General features: G+C 53.7%; 1 protein-coding gene across 5 annotated transcripts in view; it reads left to right on the top strand.

Annotated features, from left to right (window-relative positions):
* Positions 1–27,916, top strand: part of TOM1 (target of myb1 membrane trafficking protein) — a 48,269-nt gene that overhangs the window by 10,991 nt on the left and 9,362 nt on the right. For 2 of the 5 annotated variants that reach the window (XM_030815671.1, XM_030815672.1), the window contains exons 2-11: positions 7,973–8,057; positions 11,998–12,076; positions 13,067–13,216; positions 13,543–13,677; positions 13,815–13,961; positions 17,078–17,194; positions 20,168–20,301; positions 22,790–22,823; positions 23,209–23,302; positions 24,139–24,259. In XM_030815671.1, coding sequence (XP_030671531.1) covers positions 7,973–8,057; positions 11,998–12,076; positions 13,067–13,216; positions 13,543–13,677; positions 13,815–13,961; positions 17,078–17,194; positions 20,168–20,301; positions 22,790–22,823; positions 23,209–23,302; positions 24,139–24,259 — 1,096 coding nt within the window. The remainder of the gene's footprint in view (positions 1–7,972; positions 8,058–11,997; positions 12,077–13,066; positions 13,217–13,542; positions 13,678–13,814; positions 13,962–17,077; positions 17,195–20,167; positions 20,302–22,789; positions 22,824–23,208; positions 23,303–24,138; positions 24,260–27,916) is intronic. The other 3 variants (XM_030815674.1, XM_030815675.1, XM_030815673.1) reach the window with 2 other exon arrangements.

Below are 27,916 nucleotides of genomic sequence, written 5' to 3'. Positions count from 1 at the left end.
TCGAGACCATCCTGGCCAATGTGGCGAAACCCTGTCTCTGCTAAAAATACAAAAATTAGCCAGGCATGGTGGCGCACGCCTGTAGTCCCAGCTACTCGGGAGGCCGAGCGAGGCAGGTGAACTTGAACCCGGGAGGTGGAGGTTGCAGTGAGCCGAGATCGTGCCACTGCACTCCAGCCTGGGCAACAGAGTGAGACTCTGTCTCAAAAAAAAAAAAACTATTCAGAGGATTGCAAGTTTGAAGAAAGATTAGGATTTCCACACAATAGCTACTAAGGGATCAATGAGTGCCAAAGTGTGGAGGTGTTTCATTTCATTTACACCGTTATAAAGGTTTATTGTGCTGGTGAATACGGCCTCATCTTTCATTCAGTCATTCAGCAAACAGGTACTGCAGGTTTATCATGGGCCAGGTCCCAGCTGGGGTAGACAATTGGACCATTCGTGAGCTATAACCACCACCCTTAAAGAGCTCACAGACTCCTGGGAGAGAGAGATGTAGAAACAAAGAAATCGCCCAACAGAGTTATTTTAATCACTCCACTAAGCAGTGCTTAGAGTTGTGGTCTGTGGAAAGTGCTATCGGCCGCTAGCTGGAAGGAATAGGCCCTGGCAGGGTGGGGGGTGTCAGGGTGGACTCCACCAGACCTGACCTTTGATCTGGGCTTAGGAGCACGAGTTGAGGTGGGGAGGAGCACATTTCCTCCTGGAAGAAGGGCAGCATGTTCAGAAGCACAGAAGCCTGAGGAGGGTGATGGGGCGGGTGCGGGCAGTCATCTGAGCTGGTGACGAGAGGGAGTGGGAGGAAGGACTGGGCCAGGTCTCAGTGCCGGCTCCCGAGGGCTTCAGTGGAGCCCGGTGCCTTCTGGTCCATGCCGTAGTTGTCCACCACGGAGCAGTCCCGTGGGAAGGCCAGGGCAGCTGGACCTCACTCCTTAAAGCGGAATATTAATCACAAATACTTTGAGCTGCAGGTAACAGGAAACCCAACCAGCAGAGTCTGAAACCACCACCACAACGCACTTTGTCTACCTAGCAAGAAGCCTGAAGGTCGGCAGTTTCAGGGTGGGTTTGACAGCTCCACGATGTCTCAAAACAGCCAGACTCTTTCTTGTTCTGTCCTTAGCCTGGTAGCTAATCAGTGAAATACAGTGAATATTGCTCTGGGAAAGCAGGGTAGGCAGGGGCAGTCAGCATCGAACTGAGCACCTAGGCAGTGCAGAGTCTCAGTCTGTCATTCCAAAAGTATGTAATGCCCCCCCAGCTCTGTTGCACCAGAAGGGGGGCCCCAGAAGTGTCTGCCCCAGGCAGGCAGAGTCAGTCTTCACGGGGACAGAGCAGAGTGGAGAGCACACGAGTTTGGAGCACGCAGGCCTGGCTTTGCATCTAGCAAGTCACAAACCTCCGCACATTGGCTGCCTCCACGACAGTCAGGGATGTGGGGAGGTGACACAAAAGGAGGTCCCCCAAGCATCCTACACAGGCTGACGCTTCTTCACTGAATGATGGCTGTTTGTCATTGTTCTCCATGATGTTGTTATTGTCATGGTGCAGGATGAGGAGTGACACAGTCTACCCAGAAGGAGGCACCACTGAGGAGCCAACCCTGGATGGGGCTTAGAAGATGAGGGGAGTTCGGCTGGGCACGGTGGCTCATGCCTGTAATCCCAGCACTTTGGGAGGCCGAGGAAGGTGGATCACGAAGTCAAGAGTTCAAGACCAGCCTGGCCAATATGGTGAAACCCCATCTCTACTAAAAATACAAAATTAGCCAGGCATGGTGGCACACACCTGTAATCCCAGCTACTCGGGAGGCCGAGGCAGGAGAATCGCTTGAACCTGGGAGGTGGAAGTTGCAGTGAGCAGAGATTGCACCACTGCACTCCAGCCTGGGCGATAGAGTGAGACTCAGTCTCAAAAAAAAAAAAAAAAAAGGATGACAGGAGTTCGGCTGGGCGCGGTGGCTCATGCCTGTAATCCTAGCACTTTGGGAGGCCGAGGCGGGTGGATCACGAGGTCAGGAGTTCAAGACCAGCCTGGCCAAGGTGGTGAAACCTCATCTGTACTAAAAATACAAAAAAAAAAATTAGGTGGGTGCCTATAATCCCAGCTACTTGGGGGACTGAGGCAGAGAATTGCTTGAACCCGGGAGATGGAAGTTGCAGTGAGCCGAGATTGCACCACTGCACTCCAGCCTGGGCAACAGAACGAGACTCCGTCTCAAAAAAAAAAAAAAAAAAAAAAAGAACAAAAAAAAAGACGAGGGGAGTTCAGCTGACTCATTCCTCCTCTTCATCAGCCTGCCTGGCACTGTCTCAGCACCTGGTCTTTCCTGCCATAGAAACTTGACCTTTTGGAATTGTCAGCTGTGGCCTTCCACTGGATTATAAACCACCGCTGGGGCAGGCCCTTGCTGGATTTGCTCACTGACGTCTCCCTGTAGTCTGGACAAGTGTTGAGAATGTTTGAGAAGCACATAGCGTAGTGGTTATGAATATGGACTTGAGAACCAGACTTCTCTGGCTTTGAATCTGCTCTGCATCTCACAAACAGTGTGACTGCAGGCAAATTGCTGACTTCTCCATGCCCCTGAGTTTATTCGTCCTCTGTCTTAAAGGTTGTGGTGATGGGTGACTGAGGGTATGACGTGCTTATTAGTCCCATGCCTGGTGCATGCTGAGTGCCAGATGAGCATGTGAACTGGATGAGCCTGACGGAATGAGGAATGGCATTGCAGACAGGAGCTCAGAGGCGTGAGAGGACAAGCCACATAGAGGGAGGGGGTACAGCTGACTGTGGCTGACGCCAGCCCCTGGAGAGTTCGGGCTTTTGATCCTCAGGCAGTGAGGGTGATAGACAATATTTAAACAGAGGAAGTTGTGCTTGGAGTTATGTTTGAGTAGAGTGTGGAGGTGGCAGTGCAGGCCTGGGGAGGTGGCAGCTTGAGCCAGAGCTGTCTCAGTGATCATGAGACTGTTGGAATGTGCAGGGTGGGAGCGAGAGGGCTCCAGGCTGCTTCCCAGAAGGCTGGTGTGGAAAGGGGTGATACTGGCCAGACACAGTGGGCAGTGGCTCACACCTGTAATACCAGCACTTTGGGAGGCTGAGGCGGGTGGATCACTTGAGGTCAGGAGTTCGAGACCAGCCTGACAAACGTGGTGAAGCCCCATCTTTACTAAAAATACAAAACTTAGCCAGGTGTGGGATTACAGGTACCTGTGTGTTGGCAGGTACCTGTAATCCCAGCTACTCGGGAGGCTGAGGCAGGAGAATCGCTTAAACCCGGGAGGCAGAGGTTGCAGTGAGCCAAGATTGTGCCACTGTACTCCAACCTGGGTGACAGAACGAGACTGTCTCAAAAAAAAAAAAAAAAAGAAAGAAAGGGGTGATACCATACCAAGGCCCCCATCTCTGATCCTGCCCGTGGTGTGGCGTGTCTTTGGAGACTACTCATTCTTTCTCTTGGCCCGTCATAGTCATTGTAGCTCGGTTACTCATTGCTAGCCTTTCCTGATGTCATACTGACATTGTCTGGCTGCAAGGTCACAACATCCTGTGAGGCAGGCAGTCTTATCCTGATTTTACGGGTGCAAAAACAGAGACTCAGAGGGGCTGGATCTTTGCCCACGGTCTCTGAGTTAGGTCAGGCCAGACTCGTACCACTCCATCCTCATCTCCATGAAGGGCCAGGTGGGTCTTGCCATCGTGCCAGGCAGATTATCTGGAGCCCTCCAGGGAGGTGGTATCTGCACCAGGCCCAACAGGGAGAGGACAGACTGCTTGCTGTAAGGACGCACAGGTGCCCAGTGATCCGAAGCCACAGGCTTGCCATCCATAAACAACCGCAAAGCCACCTGATGACAGGTGGAGGATTGCAGGGCCTGGCTCTGTCAGGAGCTGGAAGACAAGAGCACAGCTGCTACCCGGAGGCCCTTGAAGGTTACAGCTCCGAGGTCTGGGAATCAGTTGTCATTCTCTTGGTAACTGGTAACCACTGTCAGTGTTTTTATTCCCCCTTCTTAAAATAGCAAGCTGAATTACTTCTGTAGTGAAGAACAAAAACAAAGCAAATATTGCCAGGTTCCTGTGAGTTTAAAATTCTGCCCTGATGTAATATGCCTACCCTGTGGGCATCTGAAGGAAATCCACATGATTCTCCCCAATCCCGTTGTCCACACCTGGACCTGGAGGAACCTAGAAGGAGTTGGCAAGTGATGATCTGGGCAGATGTGTCCCACAGCCTCCCAACAGCTGTCTTGTACTGAAATTGCTCAGATCGGCCTTGTCCCGATTTTGTCTCCTCCTCCTCTTCCTCTACCCTTTCTCGTTGAGGCCACATGTCCCCTCCCACCCCGCAGAAAACCTCCATCTTCTGATTGGCTCTGCCCACTGCTGTCTGCTGCCACTCAGGGCTCAGGAGCTTGCCTGCACTGATTGGGTCACATCAGACTCATGCACGGGGTGGGGGCGCGGGGTCCTTCGGCACCCACCTGATTCCCTGGTATGGGATTTCTCCTATTTATCAATGTACCCGCTTCCCTTTCAAAGCCACTTGCTTGCCTTTCCAAAACACAGCCTCTCCTGAAACACTGATGTTCCCTCCTCCGGGAGATGAGAGGTGCCCATCCTTTTCAGGAGGCACTGGGGACAGAAGGGGATCTGATGGGGGGGACCACTGAGAGGCCTGCCGGTGGAGCTCAGGGAGGAGAGGGCCGACTGCCTGCATGGTCAGGAAGGGCACTTCTGGGAAAGCAGAGTTCCCCGCCCCCGCTGAGAGATGCGGATGGCACAGAAGCCTCAGGCACCTGCGCCACAGAGTCAGCGGCTGCCCCGCCCTTACCTCTGTGTGCCCTTTGCAAGTTGGTGATCTCTCTGTGCTTCAGTTTCCTCATGAGATGAGGGCAATAATGCACACCTTACAGCGTGTGAAAATTAAATCTCATTCTTCATGTGAACAGCTAATGCTGCTTGATATTCTATGGCATATAACTTGGGAAGTTAAAATATTATTATTGTGGAAGGGCATGCAGGCCAGGTCGAAGACTAGGGAGACACGGAAGGATTTGGGCAGGAAGGACACTGTCATTTTCAGGTTTCAGAAAGTTCCCTCTGGGCAGCGTGGAGAATGGGTGGGAGGAGGGAGGCAGGAGGAGGGAAGAAGCTGAGGCGGTGGTCTAGCGGGAGGATGGTGGCCAGGCTGGGGCAGGGGCAGTGGCAGAGGGGATGGTGAGAAGGGGATAGTGTGATGGACAGAGATTTGGCAGCTGACTTGGCAAGACTTCGCGGCCTTTAGGTGTGGGTAGGGAGGGAGATGACACTAATCCTCTGGCCTGTGTGACTGGGGCTTGCTGAGATGTGGCCTGTGGCAGAGGAGCAGGTTCTGTAGGTTAACACTGACTGACATGACTAACCCCTGCCCCAAAACCCTCCAAAGCAGGGCATGGCCCTCTGCTCAGAGGGACACTTGTTCAGCCCGCTCTGTTCTTCCCAGGTGGCTCTGTGATTGTGGAACCCCAAAGGGCAGGGGTGTGGTACAAAGAAGCCACACTCAGTAAACCTTCACAGGATGGACGACTCTGTCTTTCAGCCCTGTCAGAGGAGCCTTCCTCATCCCCTCCTCCAGGCCTGATCTGGGGGTAAAGCAACCGCCCTCTGCCTCAGCCGCCTGTCATGTGTCCTGGGCCACCCTGGCATCCATCTGGCTCAGGACCTGAGGGTAGAACTGAAGTTGGGCCAATTGCAAAACCAAGGTCTCAGAGCCACAGTTTTAGAGTTGGTTGAGCCAGCCTGGCTAGAAGAGGGCCCTGTCCAGTCCCACAGAAGCTGCCCTCCTCTGTCCTCCAGCAGACTGGGTTTAGCATGCACTGTGGCTTCTTTTGGGCACCTTAAGGCAGGGACCATGCCCACCGAGTCCACTACGGTATCCCAGTGCCTGGAACCGGCCTGGCTTACAAATAGCTGTGTAGCAAGCGAGGAGTCACCCACCCTCCCCAAGCTGGGGCACAGCCGTGAGGAGACAGCCTCCCTTGCAGGACAGCGTGACATCACGTGGAATAACAAGTTCTACATGCCTACTCTGGCCCACACTCCTGATAGATAATAGACAGCCAGCAGTACTGTGTCCAAGTGCCAGGCCTGCCAGCCAGCAGGTGTGCCGAGGCCGGCAGGATGGCTGCAGCAGGCGGATGAGTACTCTGCATGTGACACTTGCAGGGGAGGGAGCCTTGGGTAGTGCCCTGCGTCAGAACAGGGTCTCACCCTTAAAATGCTGAGCAAGGCCTATCTTATCACACAGTCCTCCATGTAGTCACAATACATACCAGCCAGAGTGATGTGCATAATAGAATGTTACCTGCAAGAAACAGGGCACAAAATTTCCTGTGTGCATGTGGTTGACGCGTGAAGATAGCATCTAGGAAAGCGCAGAGAACAAAAAAACAGGCCATGCGGCACCTCCCTTTCCTAAAGACTGTTTAAGAGGGTGCTAGCATTGCGAGTTCCTGCATTCATCATTCATGTAATACCAATTAGTGCCTCCCACACTACGGTTTACAAAAGGCTGCCAAGCCCGGTACTTGCTACCGTGCAGACCTGCAGCCAGTGGTCCCGGCCATGGCCCTGACAGGCTTCCAGAACCCTGCAGCTGACTCCCGGCCTGGAAATCTTACCCTAGGAACTGCCACAAAGTGAAAATTTCGTGGAACTGAATAGAGGTGGTGGTGGTTGTATTTAGTACACAAATGTACCAGATGCCACTGAATTATACACGGTAAAATGGTTAGTTTTATTTTATGTGACTTTCGCCTCAACTTTTTTTAAAAAGAACCACCACCACCTGCTGAGTGTTTATTTTGGGCCCGTACCGTGCTGATACCTTGCCGTGCTGATACCTTACTGTGCTGATACCTTGCCGTGCTGATACCTTACTGTGCTGATACCTTGCCGTGCTGATACCTTGCCGTGCTGATACCTTGCATGAATCATCACCTCTCTTTGGGGCAGTTCTGCCGGGTGGCTCGGCATCGGTGCCTTCCGTGGGTGCCTCAGAAGGGTACAGGAGGGCGAGGTGACCTATTAGTAATGGAGCCTTTTCTTCCTAGGTAAAGAAGGCCTCTGTGGGATTCTAGAGGAACTTGGTTACAGGGGATGCCTCTAGGAAGAGGGAGCTGGGGCAGGGGACAGAGATAGATATACCTAGCTCCATTGTATACCACTTGAGAACTTTTAGATTTTGTATCCTGTGAATGGTTACCAACTCAAAAGATAATTCTTTTTTGTTTGTTTGTTTGTTTGTTTGTTTGTTTTGGAGATGGAGTTTCGCTCTCGTTGTCCAGGCTGGAGTGTGATGGCTCAATCTCATTGCAACCTCTGCCTCCTGGGTTCAAACCATTCTCCTGCCTCAGCCTCCCAAGTAGCTAGGATTACAGTCATGTGCCACCACGCCCAGCTACTTTTTTGTAGTTAGGAAAGACGGGGCTTCACCATGTTGGTCAGGCTGGTCTCAACTCCTGACCTCAGGTGATCCACCCACCTCAGCCTCCCAAAGTGCTGGGATTACAGGCGTGAGCCACCACGCCCAGCTCAAAAGATAATTCTAAAGTCAAGGGAGAACATCTTATCTACAGAAATGAAGCAAAGCACTGTCTCCATATTGTCCTGTCAGGAATAAGCACATGGAGGCCCGCCTAGATTCCCCTCTGGCGCATCCCTTTGGTGCACTCAGAGTCACGGTTTCCTCATCCATTGAAGGGCAGAGGTACTCCCGGCCTCAGTGGCTACAAGAATCTAGTGACGATGGGACGATGTGTGTAGAGCAGTCTCACACAGGGCCAGGCCCTGTGCCCAGGAAGCGTCTGTCATCTTCCTCCTCCCCATCTCATCCGGCCCTGCAACCCCCTCCTCTCCCACCCACGGTTTGAGTTTACCCATTCAGGACCCCCTCATGCCTTTATGACTCATGGTTTCTTCTCAGAGAAAGCCACAGATGGCTCCCTGCAGAGCGAGGACTGGGCCCTCAACATGGAGATCTGCGACATCATCAACGAGACGGAGGAAGGGTAAGGGCCCTCCAAGGAGAGGTTGTGGGGCACAGGCAGAGACGGCCATCCACCACGCAGCACACACCTGCACCCTTCCAGGGAGCCCCTGCCCCAGCCCCATTGCTGCCATAGCCACCAAGTCTCACCCAACCCACTTGGCTGCAGAGGTCATCTGAGCCCCATCCAAGGTAGGAATTCACAGCAGGAGTAGAGCTGGCCGCTGGGGGCTGCCACCCCACCCCGCCTCTCTTAGTGGCAGCCCAGATTCCACACGGATCTGGAAGCCCAGCCTTGTATGCAGCATCTCCCTCGGACGAGGCAAGCTGGAGACTCTGATTGTTGACCCCAAGCGTCATCTGCATTCTGCAGGCGGGAGTGTGCGCTAGACAGACTCCGGCTTTTCTGTGAGCAGAAACAGACTTCCATTTCCTTAAGATTTGACACCAGCCTGGAGGGTAGGGGAGAGCACAAGGATGGCAGGGAAAGTGAAGCTGAACCGTGAGCCTGAACAGCACTGGCATTTGCCAGGCATTTCTGGTGTTGGGGTCACGCTATCGTCTTGCTCAGTGCCAAGGAGCCCTGCCAAGGCACGTGGTGTGGGGGAGGGATTGGGGTCTTGGCCTCCGATGTCTGACTCGTTGTCACTGACCAGCCGTGTGACCTTCAGAAGTCACTTTACCTCTCTAGGTCTTTGTCCTCGAAGGTGCTCTGTTAGATCCTTCCAGCAATAAGCCCGAGTCCCTGGAGGGAGCAGAAAGAGGATGCGAGGGTCCCTGTCCTCTCAGGAAAACCCAGCGAAGGCTGGGGAGAGGCGTGGGGGCCATGGGGAGCAGGAGGTGCTGCCAGACGGGGCCTCCATCCTGAGAAATCAGTGGGGACCCTCCTTTCCCTCTCCAGTTCTCGCTGGGATCATCCAGCTCTCCCGCGGCCAATGCAGGGTTCCTCTCAGCCCGGGAGGGCTTTGCGTGGAGAGGGGCAGGCTGGATGCAGGTGGAGGGCAGGGAGTGCCCAGCTCTGAGCTGGAGGGAGGCTGTGGGCATCTGAGTCACACAGTCAAGGCCCAGTCAGGAGAGGGCAGTGGCTGCCGGAACCTGCTCCCTGGTCTTGCCAAGGACTCATGAGAGTGAGGGTGAGGGAAGGAGTGGTGGGCAGAGGTCAGAAGAAAGAAAGCAGGAGGCAGAAAACCTCACCAAGTCTCTAGACAGGCCTGGGAGCCTCATGGATGTTGCCCCCATGTCCCTTATAAACATGGGAGGAGCGGGCTCAGCGTTGTTCAGGTGCATTGCTATTTATTTGAGCACCTTGTGTGTTCCAGGCACCACAAGAGGCACTGGGGACCCAGCAGTGATCAAAGGCAGGTGTGACCCTTGACCTCACCAAGCATGGCACCTAAACTTAGCCTCATTACTAAAGTGTCTCCCCCATTGGGTTGTGGCCTCCTTGTCATACACTTTGTGCTCCTAGCAGAGTACCAGACACCATGGGCCCACAGCAGTGGCAAGGCCAGAACTTCCGATTCCCAGTGCTTCCCTCTAGGGAGGAAGGTGTCCAACAAGGACACTGTCCCTGCGCTCTAGGAGGCTTCTTCTCTCCCAGGGTGGGCCCCCAGGTCAGTGGCGCGTGGCGGAACACGCCAGGGAATGATTCTGATTCCCTTGTCTCTAGGCCACCCTAGAAGAGGTGGAAAGAAGTCGCTAAAAAGTGCTGAAGTAGCCCGTGGGTCAGTGGCCAGGCTGAGACCAGGAGCCAGGGACAGGCGAGGGGCTGCCCAGGGAGGCAAGGGTTGGAAACTGCTCTCAGGCTTCTGGGCCAGGACCCCCCTTGGTGGGCCACCATCCCTTTCCCCACTGTGTCCCTTCCACCACAGGCCTGACCGCATCCACAGCTCTAGCCCCCAGGCAGGCTCCGTCCCTAGGAAGCCTTGCCTCTGCCTTCGCTCCTGCTGAGAACCAGTGCCAGGGTTCCAGGCTCTCCTGCTTTAGTCCTGGATGGGGTCAGCACTGACAGCCAGGCAGACAGCAGGATGGGCCCCAGGGGCCACTGGCCAGGCTGGGAAATGTTACTTACGCTTCAGTAGTGTGATGGGCTCTAGAAAGAGAAGCTGTCCAAAGAGAATAGCATCCCTGCCCTCTGGCAGGCTTCTTCTCTACCCAGGGCGGGCCCCCAGTTCAGTGTGGCAGGGCAGAACAGGCCAGGGAGACTGGAGGACCTGGGAAAGTGTCGTGGATGGGGTGGATTTTAACCAAGGCTTCGCCTTGTGGATGTGGACATCAGGAGCCTTCAGGGTGCAAGTGGGGGCCGTGTACAAAGGCTTTTAGACAAGAGCAGTCAGGGCAGCACTGAGTATACCTGTATAGGGCCGAGGGTGGAGGGTGGTGGGAATCACAGAGGGGACAGGGAGATCAGGCTGGCACCCCAGCTTCCAGGGGCCTCCCAACGCCGTGACCCCTAGGCTTCTTCAGCCCTCCCCAACCTCCCCCACACTCAGTGTGGCCTCCTCTTAGTTCCTCCAAGGCACCAAGCTGCTCTGCAGCCAAGACCTTGGTCCAGGCTCTGACCTTGACCCAAACTGCTCTGCCCCCACTCCCCCCAGCTGGTCCTTCCCATCTTTCAAGGCCCAACTTCAAGACCACCCCCTCGGAGATCTTTTCTGACCACCCCCATCCTCACCTCTGCTCTTTTTCCAGGACCTGCTTATTCCTTGCTCTTCTTTGGATCTCCCCGCAAGGTGGGGAGGAGGCAGGGCCATATGGTCTTGTTTGCCACCGTATCCCCAGCACCTAGCATGGTGCCACGCACGTATTGGGTGCTTAATAAGAGTTGAATGGGCCAGACATGGTGGCTCACACTGGTAGTGTCAGCGTTTTGGGAGGCTGAGGCAGGAGGATCACTTGAGCCCAGGAGTTCCAGGCTACAGCGAGCTGTGATTGCGCCACTGCACTCCAGCCTGGGCGACACAGTGAGACTCTGTCTCAGAAGAAAATAAAAAAAAAAAGACTTGAATGGAAGGATAAATGGACAGATAGAGCAGCTGGCCAGGACGGGGCATCAGAACACTGTGCTAGCTGGGCTCAGGGACTCATGTCTGTAATCTCAACATATTGGGAGGCTGAGGTAGGAGGATCATTTGAGCCCAGGAGTTCGAGACCAGCCTGGGCAACATAGCAAGACCCCATCTCTATTTTTGTAATGAAAACACTTTGCCTCCAGGTTATTTGTTCTTAAACTTGAGCATGCATAACAAACCCCTGGGGAGTGTGAGAAGCGTTCAGATTCAGGGGCCCCACTCCCTGAGAATTTGGTTCATGTGGTCTAGGGTGGGGACCTAGGTTCTGCTTTTTTTTTTTTTAATGTCCTTTGTTTTTTTGAGACAGGGTCTCACTCTGTTGCCCAGGCTGGAGTACAGTGGCGCAATCTCGGCTCTCAGTCTGTTGCCCAGGCTGGAGTACAAGTGGTGCAATCTTGGCTCACTGCAACCTCTGCCTCCTGGGTTCAAGCGATTCTCCCGCCTCAACCTCCCAAGTAGCTGGGATTACAGGCTCATACCAACACGCCCGGCTAATTTTTATATTTTTAGTACAGACAGGGTTTCACCGTGTTGGCCAGGCTTGTCTTGAACTCCTGGTCTCAAGTGATCCACCTGCCTCAGCCTCCCAAAGTCCTGGGATTACAGGCGTGAGCCACCGCACCCGGCCAGGTTCTGCACTTTTAACAAAACACTCTCACCTTTTCTCAAAGTGACTCTGCTGCAGGAGGTCCAGGGGCCACAGGTTGTGAGTCCCTGCTAAGCAATGGGCTAGGAAGATTCTGATGTGATCAGAACCTGGCTGGATACACAAGACAGGTGGGGCACAGGGAGGATGGGCCAATAAGAACTGTTCCAGCTCTCCAGGGCCTCTGGTGTTGGGTAAGGGGGCTCTATTCCTAAGCCCACCCTTTTTCTTGTCCTCCTTCTTAGTCCCAAAGATGCCCTCCGAGCAGTAAAGAAGAGAATCGTGGGGAATAAGAACTTCCACGAGGTGATGCTGGCTCTCACAGTGAGTGCCCCATCCGTCCGTCCTGTGGCAGGACTACGGTCCACTGAAAGTCACCTCCCCTCAGACCCAGCAGGACTCCCAGCCTCCTCTGAGCTCCTCATTTGAGAGCTAGAAAGGTCTGTAGGCAACGCACTGTCCTGTCTACACTGCAGGCGGATGCAGAATGGCAAGAGGCCATTTGGAAAGGTTCTCCCCAATCCCCCAGCATGGGAACAGACGCTTACATCACTCCAGAGCCACTGGCAGGGAGAGCCTGGGCCAAAGGACCTGCGGGTGACATTGAAGCTCAGTAAACCCAGGCCTCCGTGGGGGCAGGGAGGCTGGCCGACTGAGTTGGGTGCTGCCCAGCACTTTGGTGCTCTGGCAAATGAATGTAAAATAAATACCAGTGGCTGAGAACAGTCTTGCCCACACCACTGAACCAGCCCAGATCTCAGGACAGTCAGACACGCGTGGGCCTCCTAGCTGTCAGCATGGGTTTGGCTGGGGAAGATATAAACGCTGTCCCACCCTCCTCCACAAGCAGCATTTATATCCAGGTGAATTGGCTTAAGTGAAAAGCAAAGGCAATTCCTGCAGTGGGAAGTGGAAAGTGGGGAGGGAAGTTCAGTGCCTTTTCCTTGGGCCACAGGCTCACCAGTCGATTGCCATCTCAGATGCTCCTTGATTTCCTCTTGGAGAGCCCGTTCTCTCTAGACCGTGTTCACCTCAGAGACAGCGTCGGGATTCTACGTGCACTGACGCCAGTCAGGGAGGGAAGTCCGGCCCACACACCACACCTCTGCCCACCCTAGGCCGTGCCCTCCAGTAAACAAGTCCCCCAGTCCTGGCATTGTCTCAGTTCTCCACATTCAAGGGTCTCATTCCAGGAAGTCCCATCTCTTCTCCTGGGCCTCCCCTCTGGGTCACAGGAGGAGCCACAAGGGTGGGGGTCCTGAGCACCGCCTCTCCTCTGACCAAGGTGCTCGACGGCACCTCTCGGCCCTCCAGGTCTTAGAAACCTGTGTCAAGAACTGCGGGCACCGCTTCCACGTGCTGGTGGCCAGCCAGGACTTCGTGGAGAGTGTGCTGGTGAGGACCATCCTGCCCAAGAACAACCCACCCGCCATTGTGCATGACAAGGTGCTCAGCCTCATCCAGGTGAGTGCCAGGACAGGGCAGGGCAGGGCCAGGAAGAGCTGTCAGCGCAGGAGCTTCCTGCCCAGTGGAGAGTCGAGGCCATCGTGTTTGTCCCAGGCTCCACTTCTCATTTCGGGGGATCTCGGTTGTCTGCTGGTGGGAAGTTCAGTGCGGGGGGAGGGAGGCTTGCCAACTGCATGCTTTGCTGTGGAGTGGGCAGGGCAGATGTAGTAAAAAAAAAAAAAAAAAAAAAGCAGGGAAAGAATGTCTGTTCTCTGTCTGGGTGCCAGGTGGCAGGCTCACAAGTGAGCTGTGGTTACCGGCTGTGTCCCCTTGTCTCCTCTCAGTCCTGGGCTGACGCGTTCCGCAGCTCGCCCGATCTGACTGGTGTGGTCACCATCTATGAGGACCTGCGGAGGAAAGGCCTGGAGTTCCCCATGACTGACCTGGACATGCTGTCGCCCATCCACACACCCCAGAGGGTGAGAGAATTGCCGTACCGGGAACCAAGGGAAGAGAGGCGGGACTCATCCCCAGAGACATCACCAGGCTGGCCCCTGACTTCCTGGGCTCTTGATGTTCCCAAGAGCCCTCACTGATCCTGCTTTCCTCCCACTAGACCGTGTTCAACTCAGAGACACAATCAGGACAGGATTCTGTGGGCACTGACTCCAGCCAGCAAGAGGACTCTGGCCAGCACACTGCCCCTCTGCCCGCCCCGCCCATACTCTCCGGTGACACGCCCATAGCACCAACCCTGGAGCAGGTAAACACACCTGGGGTCAGGACCGTCAGGTCCAGGCAGGTGGGCCACACACGTCAGGGAGGGCCGCCTGTCAGAATTTACCATCCACGGAGCCTCCACTTCTTCCTCACAGCATCCCACAGGTTATGTGTGATTCTTCCTGTTTGAGCGATGAGGCTCAGAGGGGTCCATTCACTTGCCCAGAGCACACAGTCATCAGAGACAGTTGGGATTCAAGCTCACGTCTGTCTCACTCCTGGCAGGCACTGCCCTGTATCTTGGCCGTTTTCCAACCTGTGTTTTCTGCAGGGCCCTCCGACAGCACCATGGAGAGGTGTCCTGTAGGCGGCCCCTTCAGGCCAGCTCCACCTGTGTGGTTTCTTACACACAGCTTTCATTTGAGCTGGGCATGGTCACGTGCATCTGTGATCCCAGCTTCTCAAAGGTTCAGGCAGGAGGATGACTTGAGCCCAGGAGTTTGAGACCAGGCTGGCAACATAGAGAGACCTGTTTCAAAAAAAAAAAGGCTTCATTTGAACAGAAGTTCTGCCTGAAAAGTTTCCAAACATCTGTGCAAAAAATAAAAAACATATGTACATTGTACCATGCTGCTTCCCATGAAGTCTCAAGAAGGTCTGAAGCTTTTTTGTTTGTTTTGAAACAGTCTTGCTCTGTCACCCAGGCTGGAATACAGTGGCACGATATAGGCTCACTGCAACCTCTGCCTCCCAGGTTCAAGCAATTCTCCTGCCTCAGCCTCCTGAGTAGCTGGGACTACAGGCATGAGCCACCACACCCAGCTAATTTTTTGTATTTTTAGTAGAGATGGAATTTCATCATGTTGGCCAGGCTAGTCTCGAACTCCTGAGCTCAAGTGATCTACTCGTCTTGGCCCCCTGAAGTGCTGGGATTACAGGTGTGAGCCACCGCACCCTGCCAAGAAGGTTTGAGGCTTAGTATGAGATTCTAGGGGACAGGTTTTCCCAGCCCTCTGACTAGCTTTGAAGGATTACCTACCTCAGAGCAGGTGGCACCCTGGGCATGTCACTTCCTTCCTCCTGTGGCTGGAGGTGGGGCGGCTTGCCCACTGGGCCATGAGCTGCTTGTGGAGTGCCACGGCTGCTGTATCTGCTGAGTGACTTCTACAGCCATGACCAGCTCGTAGAGCTGGGGGCTTGTCATTCTAGACTTTTGGCTGCTGGGGTGGGGGCAGAGGCCTGCACACTGTGGGGGCACCCACGTTAGAGGTGTTGTACACACATCAGACCCATCACATCTGCGGAGCGTAAAGGTGGAGCTGCTGAGTGTGCTGGTGAGTTAGACACGGATGTGTGATGGAAAGAAAAGTGAAGCTTAACTTTCCCAATAAGCGTCCCCACTGCCCACTTTATGTATCATTTGAACTCATTCTCACCCTAACCTATTTGAAGAGAAACTTCCGTGATTTGTTTTCCCATAGCAAGTTATGAAATCACCCCCCAGAGTTACAGATATTACTAGAAGATTTTGCTAACTGGACAAAATTATTAACGCACTGCCCGTTTGCCCCAAGAATACCCTTGTCTCTAATCCTAATGTAACATCATATACATTTCTGTTATGTTAGGATTGGAGACAAGTTCCATTTAGAAATAACTCCAAGAACAGTTTTTATGTTTTATTTTCATGATGAAAATCGTCAGGTTTACTTCAGCCTCAAAGAGCATGTTTATGTAACATTAAATGAGTGCTGACAGCGAGCTGCACTTTTTTTTTCTGAATGGGTTAAAAGTGTGTAAAAAAATTGTAAAACCACCTTGTGATTGTCTAACTCAGTTACAATTTTAACCAATTGCCTGAAGTCTGGCATCTATGTGGATTAAGACGCTAATTACTTCTGATGCAAGAAGGTGCTTGCTAAACAAAACTAATCTTTGTTTAATTCAAGAGTCCCCTTTTGTCTCTTGGGACACGTTAAGACATCAGGTGTGCAGTGATGTTACTCCCAGACTCCTTTGTAATTAAGTCCCATCTGATTTGGGTACTTGGGGTAATCAGTAGTTTTTCCACTCACTCATACCAAGAGTGCTCATTAAGTAAGCCAAAGAGATCAAACATTTTGCAGGTTTTGGAAGGTGTCAGTGAACCATAGTGGATATACTACTAGTCTCTACACTCCATTTCTTCATCTATAAAAGCAGGGATATTGATGTCTACCTATGGTAAAAAAATCAAGTTAGCAATATATGTTCAATGCTTGGCACTTATTAGGTAGTCTATAAATGGTAGCTGCTGTCACAGTCATGAATGTATGTAGTGACACTCTGAAATCAACTATAACTCAGCCACATGATTTAGAATGTACCAGCATTTCTCAAAACGTAAAAAGGTTCTTCAGTCAAATAAATCTTGGACGCTTTCATACTGATCTTTCCCCAGGCATTCCCAGTGTGCATGAGGGTATTAAACACCCTACAAGGTCCCACAGCATAAGATCCTTATACCAGTGGCCTTTCACAAGCCAACCTCTTTGAGGAGACTGCAGCTTTATTGAAAATGTTTCCCCAAGCCCAACTCCTTGGAACCCTTTGACCACCGAAAACCTGCTCACATCCCTTGGAACAAGTGCTAAATCTGAGTTTCATATGCAAGGTGGAGGACAGGGCAAGGACTATCCTTAGATGAGCCTGGGACACCAAAATAGATCAGAAACAAGACAAAATCCCAGTCCTCTAGGAGGAGAAAGAGGGAGAAGCCCAGTCCTCCTAAGAGATAGAGAGAGAGCAGAATCCCAGTCCTCTAGTGGGAGAGAGAGAGAGGGCCTGCAGCCTCCCTCCTCCCCTTGTGGGGAGCCACCCTCCAGGGCCTTGTTAGCTGCTGTGTTAGACCCAGGAGATGCTGGAGTCTTCCAGCCACACTTGGTGGCTCATTCCAGTGTGGAGATGGTGACGGTTGGTAGCGCCTCTGTGAGGGGTCTGTAGAAGGGGTGGGGCAGGCCTCTAGTACAGAGCTGTTGCTTTGGGAGCCGGGAGAGAGGCTGCTGGGAGGTCGGCTCCCCGGTGCCGCACCCAGGGTTGGTGGTACTGGGTTCTGTCCCTGTGAGTGACATGGGCTCCAGACCCCTGGCTTCTCTCACCACGACCAACCGTGTGTTTCAGATTGGGAAGCTACGCAGCGAGCTGGAGATGGTGAGTGGGAACGTGAGGGTGATGTCGGAGATGCTGACAGAGCTGGTGCCCACCCAGGCCGAGCCCGCAGACCTGGAGCTGCTGCAGGTGAGCAGATGGCACCACCCCCTGGGGCTCAGATGACTCCTGCCAGCTGCCCACATGCATTCTTTCCCAATCCTCATGACAGTCTTCATGGCTTACTCCATACTCCTTGGTCACAGTTGGGGACATGTTACCACCAGGGACTTTGGATGCCATCAGATTGGAATCAGATCGCAGCTCTACCACTTTCTGGTTTGAACAAAGTAGCCCCCCGGCCTCAGTTTCCTCATCTGTAAGATTGCTCTAACAATAGCCTTCATGGCACAAGTTTGAGGTGAGCGTTAAATAAGGCATTGCGTGAAAAACACCCAGGCTTGTGCCTGGTACAGAATAGAGCACCCAGTAAGGGGTCCTGAGAAAAAGCTGGAAGGTGAGATTTCCACCATTCAGCATCCGAGACTCAGCAGGCAGGTGTGAGAGGGTGATGCCAGCCTCGAGATGCGCCAGCCACTGGTCTTGGGGAGCCAAGGCAGGTAGAGCTAGTGGTTCCTGCTCCCATGTGTCACGTGGTATTCCCACGGCCCCAGCCCAGACTGGGGGTCACTGGAGCAGAAGGGACACTGAATTTGGCGAAAAGCACCCTCCCCACGGAGGCCGGTCATAGAGGCACCAACAGAGCTAGGAATCCCCAAGGCCCAGGAGCCAGCAGAATCCATGAGGGGACAGAGCGCTTCGTGTAACTGTTTGAGTTCCTACTGCTTGTCCACCAGGCCTCAGACTCCTTGAGGGCAGCGCTGTGTCTTCCTCACCACGTGTCTATGTGCCTGACCATGCCGACTCTGCAGGGGTCCTCATTTGGTGGTGCAGGGTGGGGAGAAAAGGAGCAGCCTCAGAGTCGAATGAATACACAAACTTGAAACCCAGTAAGGGCTCCGGAAGAGAGAAGACTGCGCAGGCAGCTTTGTACGCCGCAAGCCAAGGCTGTGAGACGTGAGCAGTTTGGGGACTCAGAAGCCTGAGCAAGGTGGACGCAGGGACAGCTCCCATGCACTGGGCACTTCCCGTGCCCCGGGCTATATGTGGACACTTGGTTCACATCACTCATGTAATCCTCACCACTCCCATTTTCCAGGTCAGGAAACAAGCATAGGGAGATCAGATAACACGTCCAGGGTTATATGGCTGGTAAGTAGCAGAGCTGCGATTTGAACCTGGGGGCCTGGCTCCAAGTGCTGCTCTTCTGCTCTTGAGAGGGGCCAGCAGGGAAGCAGAAGCAAAGCCGCCGTGTGCTTGGTCACGACAGCAGGAGGGGAGCCCACAGGATGTTGAAAGGCACCCGCCCTGTCCCCGTGCTAAGGGCGATGAGGAAATCCCGGAGGCCTGACCTCGGAGGGGGCAGGGGACAGGGTCCACCTGACAGCCAAAATAAACACTGGGCAGTGCCGAGCCTCAGCGTTGCCTCCAGGAGAAAGGCATGCTGGCACAAGGCCACAGTCGGCAATGCCAGGCAGATCCCTGGACCTCAGGACCCAGGCACCTGCCATGACCCAGGCACCTTCACCTGGTGGCAAATACCTGAAGAAACAATTGACCAATCTTAAAAATGAAAACCCATATGGCTATGGTTTTTGGTTTTTTGTTTGTTTGTTTTTTTTTTTTGAGATGGAGTCTTGCTCTGTCACCTAGGCTGGAGTGCAGTGGCGCAATCTCGGCTCACTGCAGCCTCTGCCTCTTGGGTTCAAGCTATTCTCCTGCCTCAGCCTCCCAAGTAGCTGGGATTATAGGCATACACCACCACACCCAGCTAATTTTTGTACTATTAGTAGACACAGGGTTTCACCTTGTTGGTCAGGCTGGTCTTGAACTCCTGATCTCAGGTGATCCACCCGCCTTGGCCTCCCAAATCTCAAAGTGCTGGGATTATAGGCACGAGCCACTGGGCCTGGCCAGTTTTTTTATTTTTCATAAGTTTAAATATGACGCTTACTGGTTAAAAGTCAGTGACGTGATAACCAAATGCAGTGTAGGATCCTAGAACAAAGGACATTAGAGGAAAAACTAGTGAAACCTGAATAAAGTCCACAGTTTAGTTAATAGTGTTTTACCAGTTTTAATGTTTAATAGTAGTTTACCAGTTTTGACAAATGCCAGACTAAGGGGAAGCCAGGGTCAAGGATATATGGGAACTTGTGGTACTATCTTTGCATCTCTTCTGTAAATATAAAATTATTCCGAAGCTAAAAGTTTGTTTAAAAAGACAAAAAATCAGCCAGTGAGAAAAGTGAGGCAAAAACTCAAAATCGAGGTTTGTGGCTAATGGTTGCAGTCATCTAGTTCATTCTGTATGCTTTGGTTGCAAAAATCACAGCATACCCACAGAAGTTGCGGTTTGTTCAGCCAGCCCCCTTTGCAGACTCAGTTTTTTTGACTAAGCAAAGATGGTGGCACAACCTTTATTCTGGAATCTGCACGAAGCCAAGTTAAACCGGCAGCACAGTTGGACATGTTGATGGTTTCCTGTGGATTAAATTTTATCATCTAACACTTGGAAGTGAAGTTCAAGTTCATGTTTGTAGAACCCAAAAAGCTGTTCCGTGGACCCTTGAAGTCCAGTTTGGGCACCTCACCCTCCTCCAAGGCTTGCGCAGGGGCTGGAGGCCCGTGCATTAGAGATGGCCTCACTTGGCCGGGCGCAGTGGCTCATGCCTGTAATCCCAGCACTTTGGGAAGCCGAGGCAGGCGGATCATGAGGTCAGGAGATCGAGACCACCCTGGCTAATATGGTGAAACCCAGTCTCCACTAAAACTACAAAAAAAAAAAATTAGCCGGGTGTGGTGGCAGACGCCTGTAGTCCCAGCTACTTGGGAGGCTGAGGCAGGAGAATGCCGTGAACCCGGGAAGTGGAGCTTGCAGTGAGCTGAGATCGCGCCACTGCACTCCAGCCTGGGCAACAGAGCTCTGTCTTAAAAAAAAAAAAAGAGATGGCCTCACTCTGAGTCACGTGACTGTGGTTGCCTCACTTCCTTTCCCGGCAGGAGCTCAACCGCACGTGCCGAGCCATGCAGCAGCGGGTCCTGGAGCTCATCCCTCAGATCGCCAACGAGCAGCTGACCGAGGAGCTGCTCATCGTCAATGACAATCTCAACAACGTGTTCCTGCGCCATGAACGGTAGCCCCAGCACCTCCCCTGGCCTCTGGCCTACTGCCCCAACCCTCTCCCTTCCCTTCTTCCCTGTTCTCCTGGTCTCATACCATCTGAGCCTTCTCTCGTCCTCCTCTCAAACACAAGGCAGGCTCCTAAGGGCGTGTGCCCTCAGCTATCTTCTTCCAGGACGTTTATGAGGGCCCCTCCTTCCAGCCGCCCTGCATCTCCTTTCCAGGGTTAGCCCTGCTGCCTGTGCCCAAGTCCAGCCCTGGGAGATGGTCACAGGTCACAGGTCACAGCTGAGAGCATGGCCCTGCAGCCAGACTGGCCTGGTGTGTCCTTGCTCACTCCACCACTTCCTGGTTCTGGGGCCTTAGACAAGTGACTTCACTGCTGCAAGCTACACAAAACATTTCTGGCTAACTTAGGCAGAAAAAGAATTTGTTAGGATAATAATCTTTGTTAAATGGGTAGCTTTCAGAATCCAGAGAAAAGTGAAACTGATGTCTCCCAACAGAGCAAGAAAGATGGATCCCAGGGCAGCTCAGATGTCTCAGGAGCAGAAACTCCTGGACCATCTCCCCAGGGTGCTGCCATCAATAAATGCATCAGCTCAAACACTTGTCCACAAACACCTGCCCACCTTTTTTTTTTTTTTTTGAGGCAAGATCTTGCTCTGTCACCCAGGCTGGAGTACAGTGGCATGATCACAGCTCACTGCAGCCTCAACCTCCTGGGCTCAAGCAATCCTCCCACCTCAGCCTCCCAGGTAGCTGGGACTACAGGCATGCACCACCACACCCAGCTAATTTTTCTTTCTTTTTTGCAGAGACAGGGGTCTCACTGTGTTGCCCAGGCTGGTCTCAAACTCTTGGCCTCAAGCAGTCCTCCCTCCTTGGCCTCCCAAAGCATTGGTATTACAGGCATGAGCCACCACACCCGCCTGCCCACCTTGTATCATTCTGTTCAAAAGTCACATCCCCAAGAGAGACTTGGATTGGCTTAGCTTCATTGTGCCTACCAGCTGGGGTAGGGGAGAGGGCTCTTTGATGGCAGGCAGCCCCACCGGGATGATGTGAAATGGGGGAGGAGCAGTTCCTCTAAAGAACACTTAGGTGCTATTACAAAAGCAGGAGAAGGGCTGGGCGCGGTGGCTCACACCTATAATCCTAGCCTTGGGAGGCCGAGGCGGGAGGAGCACTTGAGGTCAGGAGTTTGCAACCAGCCAGGCCAACATGGTGAAACCCCGTCTCTACTAAAAATACAAAAAAATTAGCCAGAGGTGGTGACGGGTGCCTGTAATCCCAGCTACTTGGGAGGCCGAGGCAGGAGAATTGCCTGAACCCAGGAGGCAGAGGTTGCAGTGAGCCGAGATCGCACCACTGCACTCCAGCCTAGGCGACAGAGCAAGACTCTGTCTTAAAAAAAAAAAAAAAAAAAAAAGGGAAAGAGAAGGAGAAGGATTGCTGGGTCTGCAGAAATTGTGTGCCCATCACACCTCCTCTATATCTGTAAAATGAGGCTCGTGGCGTAACTGAGAGTCCATGAAACAGTGTCTGTAAAGCGTTTAGCAGTCCAGGGTGTCTGATAACTGACATGAGTTATTCCAGCCTCCTCCAGCCCCTTGTTCATTTTTTGTGTCTTTCTCCATCAAAAGACACTCACTGATTGATTCTAAATCAGTGGAGAGTAGGGGGTACCCTGCAGGTCACATCTGCCTAGCTTCTCCTGCTCATTGGCCCAGTGGAATGAAAGGCCTCTTCCCTGCCATTTTGCGATATGGGCTGTGAGGTGACTGAGGGGCCCCGTCTGGTAGCAGCTGGTACCCTTGGATACCCACAGTCATTAGGCTTAATATCTGACAGTGCTTTCAAGTTCACAGTCACTTATACCCATGTCCTAATTTGGGCTTCACCACTTCTGCGAGGCAGGTGCCCGCAGATACTAGACAAGGAGACTAAAGTTCAAAAGGAACATAATTTACCCAAGGTCATGTGATAAGTGACAAGGCCACAACTCGAACAGACCCCAGACTAAAGTCTTCTCGATCTATCTCACCGGCCCCTAAGTAGCTCCATAAAGCAAGGTTAGAGATATGTGTATCTTTCTTACAGCACTGAAGAGAGCCACTAACCGCCCCCACACACACAAATATGTAATTGAAACAAGTTTCATAAGACAGCCCTTACCTTTACTGCGTGCCATGCATTCCTATTTTCTTTGCTGTTCTAACCTATTCCTGTTTGTTTGTTTCATGCTACTCATGACTAAGGTTGCCTTATAATTGATCATCCAAATTGGGACACTTTTGCAAGGGAAAGAGGAGCAGTGTTAGTTATCCAGGGACAGCAGGCATGAACTGGATCTGTCCAGGGCACACCTGACGTGTCGTCACCCTGATCATAACCCACCGTGTTGATGTTGAGACCCACAGTTTGAAAAGCTCTGCCTGGCCGTGTGCGGGTGCCTGTCTCAGTCTGTCTCCATAACTCGTGTCTTTTCTATCTTGTAGGTTTGAACGGTTCCGAACAGGCCAGACCACCAAGGTAAAAGTCTTTTCTGTGACTAGATCAGGCCCTGTTCATGGGAAGAAGGAGTGCCATTCTCACCTCCCTCCCCCAGTAAACTGGACAGGGTGGTGCTGTCTTATCCAGGCCCATAGAGAAATCCCCTTCTAACTTTTTATGCCCCTGTCCCTTTAAGATAAATAAGGCTATGCCACCACTTGATGCCCAAGGGTCTCCCCAACCTCCCAGGGAGTCCAGTTGAGCTGGAGCCAGAGGGGAGGAAGGAAATTCCCTGATGCCCAGTCCTAGCTCCTGGGGCCCTGGTGACAGATCCTTGAGCAAAGCCTGCGGCCCCAGTGCTTGGGGCAGAAAGGAACGAAGGTGCAGACAGAGGGGATGATTAGGGCATCTCCCTTCCCACCAGGCCCCAAGTGAGGCCGAGCCGGCAGCTGACCTGATCGACATGGGCCCTGACCCAGCAGCCACCGGCAACCTCTCATCCCAGCTGGCAGGAATGAGTAAGTGTGGTTTGGAGGGCTCCAGCTGAGGGTACATGATGGTACTGTGGGCACCCCTGCAGTTTTGGGGGGTGCCCTTGTTATATACCCACAGCAGAATGTCAGTCTGGACCCCACCTTGCTGGGGTCCCAGGCTGAATCTTGCTGCAAGGTGGGGCACTCGGGGTAACTGCCCCTGGCAGCCCCACAAGTCCTGAGCCGCCTTGGATCTCAGAAATGCCACCATCCTAGGACTGGCCCTCTACACTGAATTCTCCATGGCTTCAGTCATCTGGGTGAGCTTGGGCAAGTTCCTTAAACCTCCTGAGCCTCTCTTTCCTCCTCTGTAACAGGAGTAGGGAGCTCGTGTATGAGAAGCGCTTAGACCATGCCAGGCCCAGGTTGCACTCTGGCTGAGTAGTTGGCCATTGTCACTGTTATCACTGTGATAGGTTTTAATGTAATTTACTGTCTGCTTCATGCCAAGCCCTAGGCAATCATTAGCACCCCATTTTGCATCACTAATGCTATACTTTTTGAAAAAATCGACTACCCATCTGATTACTGTCCTCCTGCCCAGCCACTTCCCCTAGCAGAATCAATGGATAGCATTTTGCCTGTTCTCTAACGCTCACGGCAGCCCCAGGAGGGGTGAGTCAACTAAAGCTGGAAAGAGGAAGCCGCTTGCCCAAGGCCCCACAGCCAGCAGCAGGTGGCCTGCCTCGCACATTCCCCCACCCACACGTGCCGCTTCCCCAGCACCGGGCCCTGGGCCTGGCAGCAGGCGGCTCAGCAGCAGCTCACACACAAGCACAGCATGTGGATGGGTCCTTCACGTGGCCTTTCTGTCCCTGCAGACCTGGGCTCCAGCAGTGTGAGAGCTGGTCTGCAGTCTCTGGAGGCCTCTGGTCGACTGGAAGATGAGTTTGACATGTTTGCGCTGACACGGGGCAGCTCACTGGCTGACCAACGGAAAGAGTGAGTGGCCTGGCCCTGCCCTGGTCCCCTGCAGTTTGGGTGGCTCTCTCGGGGTTCTTGAACCCGGTTTGATGGTAGCACACCATGAGGAAGGGCACACAGCCCCCGCTGCACCCCCTTAGTGTCCCCTAAGTCAGTTCAGCATGGCCTGGGAGCCCTGTGGTCAGTTGACAGACTGCGTTCCCCACAGGCCGTGCTGGGTGGGGGAGGGGGTCCTAATGACCCACTGTATGCCAGAATCTTACACAGTCTGATCAGAGGGGGAAACTGAGGCACAGAGAGGGGCAGGCTCATTTGCCCCAGGTCAAGGAGCTAATATTCGGCAGCACTAGGTTAGGACCCTAGGGCTGTCTGGTTCCAAAACACGGTGTCTCCGCCCACCCCCTCCTCCCTGCACTGTGTACGGCTTAGTAAGCCCTCTAGGAGCAGGGAAGTTTCCTGATAAATCCTCAGGGACTTTCAAGTCAAGTCTTTTTCTGTTGTTCCATAGCCACCGTTAATTTCCAGAGAAGATTAAGCAGGTTCTGTCAGCCTTGCCCCAGAGCTGGGGCTCTGCCCTTCCCTGTGCACCGTGCATTTTCGGGGGGTGCTTTCAGCAGCATAGGCACGTGGCCTGAGTGTGTCCACCAGGGTCCGACCCCTTGCCGGGACCTGCGGGAGAGCTGGCCCCATACAGGCTTGTAAGAGGAACAGTCTGCTTGATGTTTTCTCCAGCCTTTTGCCCACTATGACCCCCAGGGCTGAGCTGTGGTCAGCCAGGATTCTTATAGCTAAGGAAAGTTCTAGATTATGGAATCCTCCCACTGACCCCACTCAGCTCCTTAGAGGTCATTCTGGTGTCTTTTGGAACTTTGTCAATGGGCCTCCAGAGAGCCCAGGGATAACCTCTCCACACCCACAAATCCAGGTCCAGGCTGCAGCCTGCTAGGTCCTTAGGGCTGCCCTGGCTGTTAGCTATATCTTTCTTTAGTCTGGGCAGAGTCTGTACTTTTAAGCCCAGGTACCCTGGGACCAGCAGCTGTTGCCATGGAGTTAGGAGTGCTGCCGAGTGCTACCCTGCAGAGGCAAGCTAATGAGTGTGATGGGACTTGCAGCCAGGCGGGCCCGTCCACAGAGGCCCCAGCAGGCAACACCGCTGGCCATACTGGAGAGCCCTGGTGCCTGCCCTGGTCACCAGCCTGGCTGAGGTTTGCTGTTGCGCCATCATTCCTCTGGGGAGCAGGCCCTGGGGGACAGGGAAAAGCACACGAGGAGCTTGTCCTCTAGGGCCTGCAGTCTCGCAGGAGAGTGACATGCACCGGGACCACCACTGTGAAGGGCTAAGTGCTGTCCTGGAGGGGGCACCAGGCTCTGTGGACACAGAGGAGGGGACCTGCAACTCTGTGGAGGGCACTCAGAGCTGGACCAGGTGCTGGGTGATAGGAAGGCCATTTCAAGCACTAGGAACAGCATGTGCAAAGGCTCAGAAGCAGGGCAGGAGAGAGGTGCCCTGGCTCCTGCACAGCAGCTGGGAAAGACGCCTTTCACACAGGGAAGGGGGCAGGATGCTGAGAGGGTGGCGGGGCCCACTGGGCTACACAGAGGCAGTTGATTTTATTCTAACATGAGCAGGAGGGAGCACGGGAAGGATTTTTTTTCTTATCAGATTTTCATCTTTGAAACTGCCTTCAGCTGGGCACAGCTGAAATGACATCATGCACCTTCTCAGGCCATTGGTTCTCCTGCAGGCCCTCCCCAGGGCTTGGTTTCCACCCTGGCAGAAAACATCCAGCAGGGTCAGGCGTGGACCTGAGCATCCATTTCCTCTTCCCTTTGTTCTCCTGCCTGGCTGGCCCCCTTAAATGTTTCTGGTGGATCTTCCAGCTCTGGTCACCTGACCGGCCTTTTCTGCCTGCTTGGTGTCCAGCCCGCTCCTCCCTGTACCTGCCTGGCTCCCCACTTCACACCAGCCTGCAACCAGCTCTGCCTTGGCTCGCAGGGAAACCAGCTCCTTATCAGCCGCTGCTTCTGCTCCAGCCTTGACCACAGCTGGCACCATCACAGCCTTTCCTGCAGCCAGTCCCGTCCACTCAGTGCCAAGGAGTAGTAGGGCTTCCGGGCAAGCCGCAGCAGAGACGCCTTGGCTAGGCCTTCACAAAGACAGGGGTGTCCTTCCCGCCCTTTGCCCGCATCTTCGTCAGTGCTGCTGTACACAGAGGCCTTCTCTGCAACGAGCACTTAGACAAGTGTCACCCCAGTGGCCCAGGTCCAGCACCTGCCCACCAGTCCCACCAGGACCACCTAAGGAGTGACCCTCCGCCCTCCTGCGCTGGGCAGGGGGCAGCAGGCCCCGGCCCAGGGGCCACCACCCAGTACAGGAGGTGCGGGCTTTCTCCAGGGAAGTGCTTGGCCCTCCACCACCACAGGTGTGGCCTTCAGGGACAGCCGGGCTTCAGGGCCACGTGTGGGCAGGAGAGAAAGGCAGGTGTGGTGAGGAGCGCTTAGGAAGGGCAGATAGTTCTTTTTTTTTTTTTTTTTGAGCCAGAGTCTCGCTCTGTCTCCCAGGCTGGAGTGCAGTGGCGCTTGCAGAGTGCAGGCTCCGCCTCCCAGGTTCACGCCATTCTCCTGCCTCAGCCTCCCAAGTAGCTGGGAACTACAGGCGCCCGCCACCATGCCTGGCTAATTTTTTTGTATTTTTAGTAGAGATGGGGTTTCACCATGTTAGCCAGGATGGTCTCGATCTCCTGACCTCGTGAGCCACACACCTCGTCCTCCCAAAGTGCCGGGATTTCAGGTGTGAGCCACTGAGCCCGGCCCAGATAGTTCTTCTGAGTGAAGGGAAAGCATCTGTTTCTGCGTGTTCTGGGGCTGGGCATGCCTTCTTCAGCCTTGCCCACAATGCGCCAAGCATGTCTTAGAGACAGCAACATGCCACCTCCAGACCCTCAGCAGGCCTTCTCTGGGTCAGAAGTGAGCAACCTGACGCCCCACCTCCCCCGCCACTGGCTTTAAGGTTGGCTCCAGCAGGGCCCTGCCGTAGTCACTGGCCCACTTGCCATGGATGGGAGCCGTGTAACCAGGGAACGCCCCAGCTAGTGGTCACACTCCACCAGCAAACTCTGCCCCTGGTGGGAAGGAACAGACAGCAGCACTCTTCAAAACGACTGCGTGGGAACTGGGGGTCGTATTCAAGAAGCCCCTTTCAGTGCCAGCCTACTCCATTCCTAGGAAAGCAAGTTGGTATTGCAAGAGTTAAATGTGATGCAGTCCCAGTTCCTGAAGCCGACAGTTAGACCAGCCCCCACTTCACTAGTGTGTCAGGTGGCCTTGTTCCTAACAGGAATCACAGGCCTTTCCCTTTGTGACCAGAATTCTGTGGCTTACTTCTTCGCCTCAAAGCTGCACTGAGCCAGTGCTGAAGTCCTCTCTGCCGGCAGTTCAGGGTGAGAATAACAGGGCTCTTTCCCTGCAACAGGGCTGGGTCTCCAACACCTGCCCTGGACACCCCCACTGTAGCAGCTGGGAAAGACACCATAGCCACCTCTCCTCCTTAGCCAGCTTCTCCTCTCACTCAGGCTATTCTCTTGCTCCCCAGGAGCCTTAACCTCACACACAACATGCCCCTCCTTGCCTCTCCTCATCTGCCCAACAACTGCAGGGTCAGCCTCTGCCACTGCC

This window comes from Nomascus leucogenys, chromosome 7b (genome assembly GCF_006542625.1).
Source record: "Nomascus leucogenys isolate Asia chromosome 7b, Asia_NLE_v1, whole genome shotgun sequence".
NCBI lineage: Eukaryota > Metazoa > Chordata > Mammalia > Primates > Hylobatidae > Nomascus > Nomascus leucogenys.
This window is presented reverse-complemented; position numbering and strand designations above follow the sequence as displayed.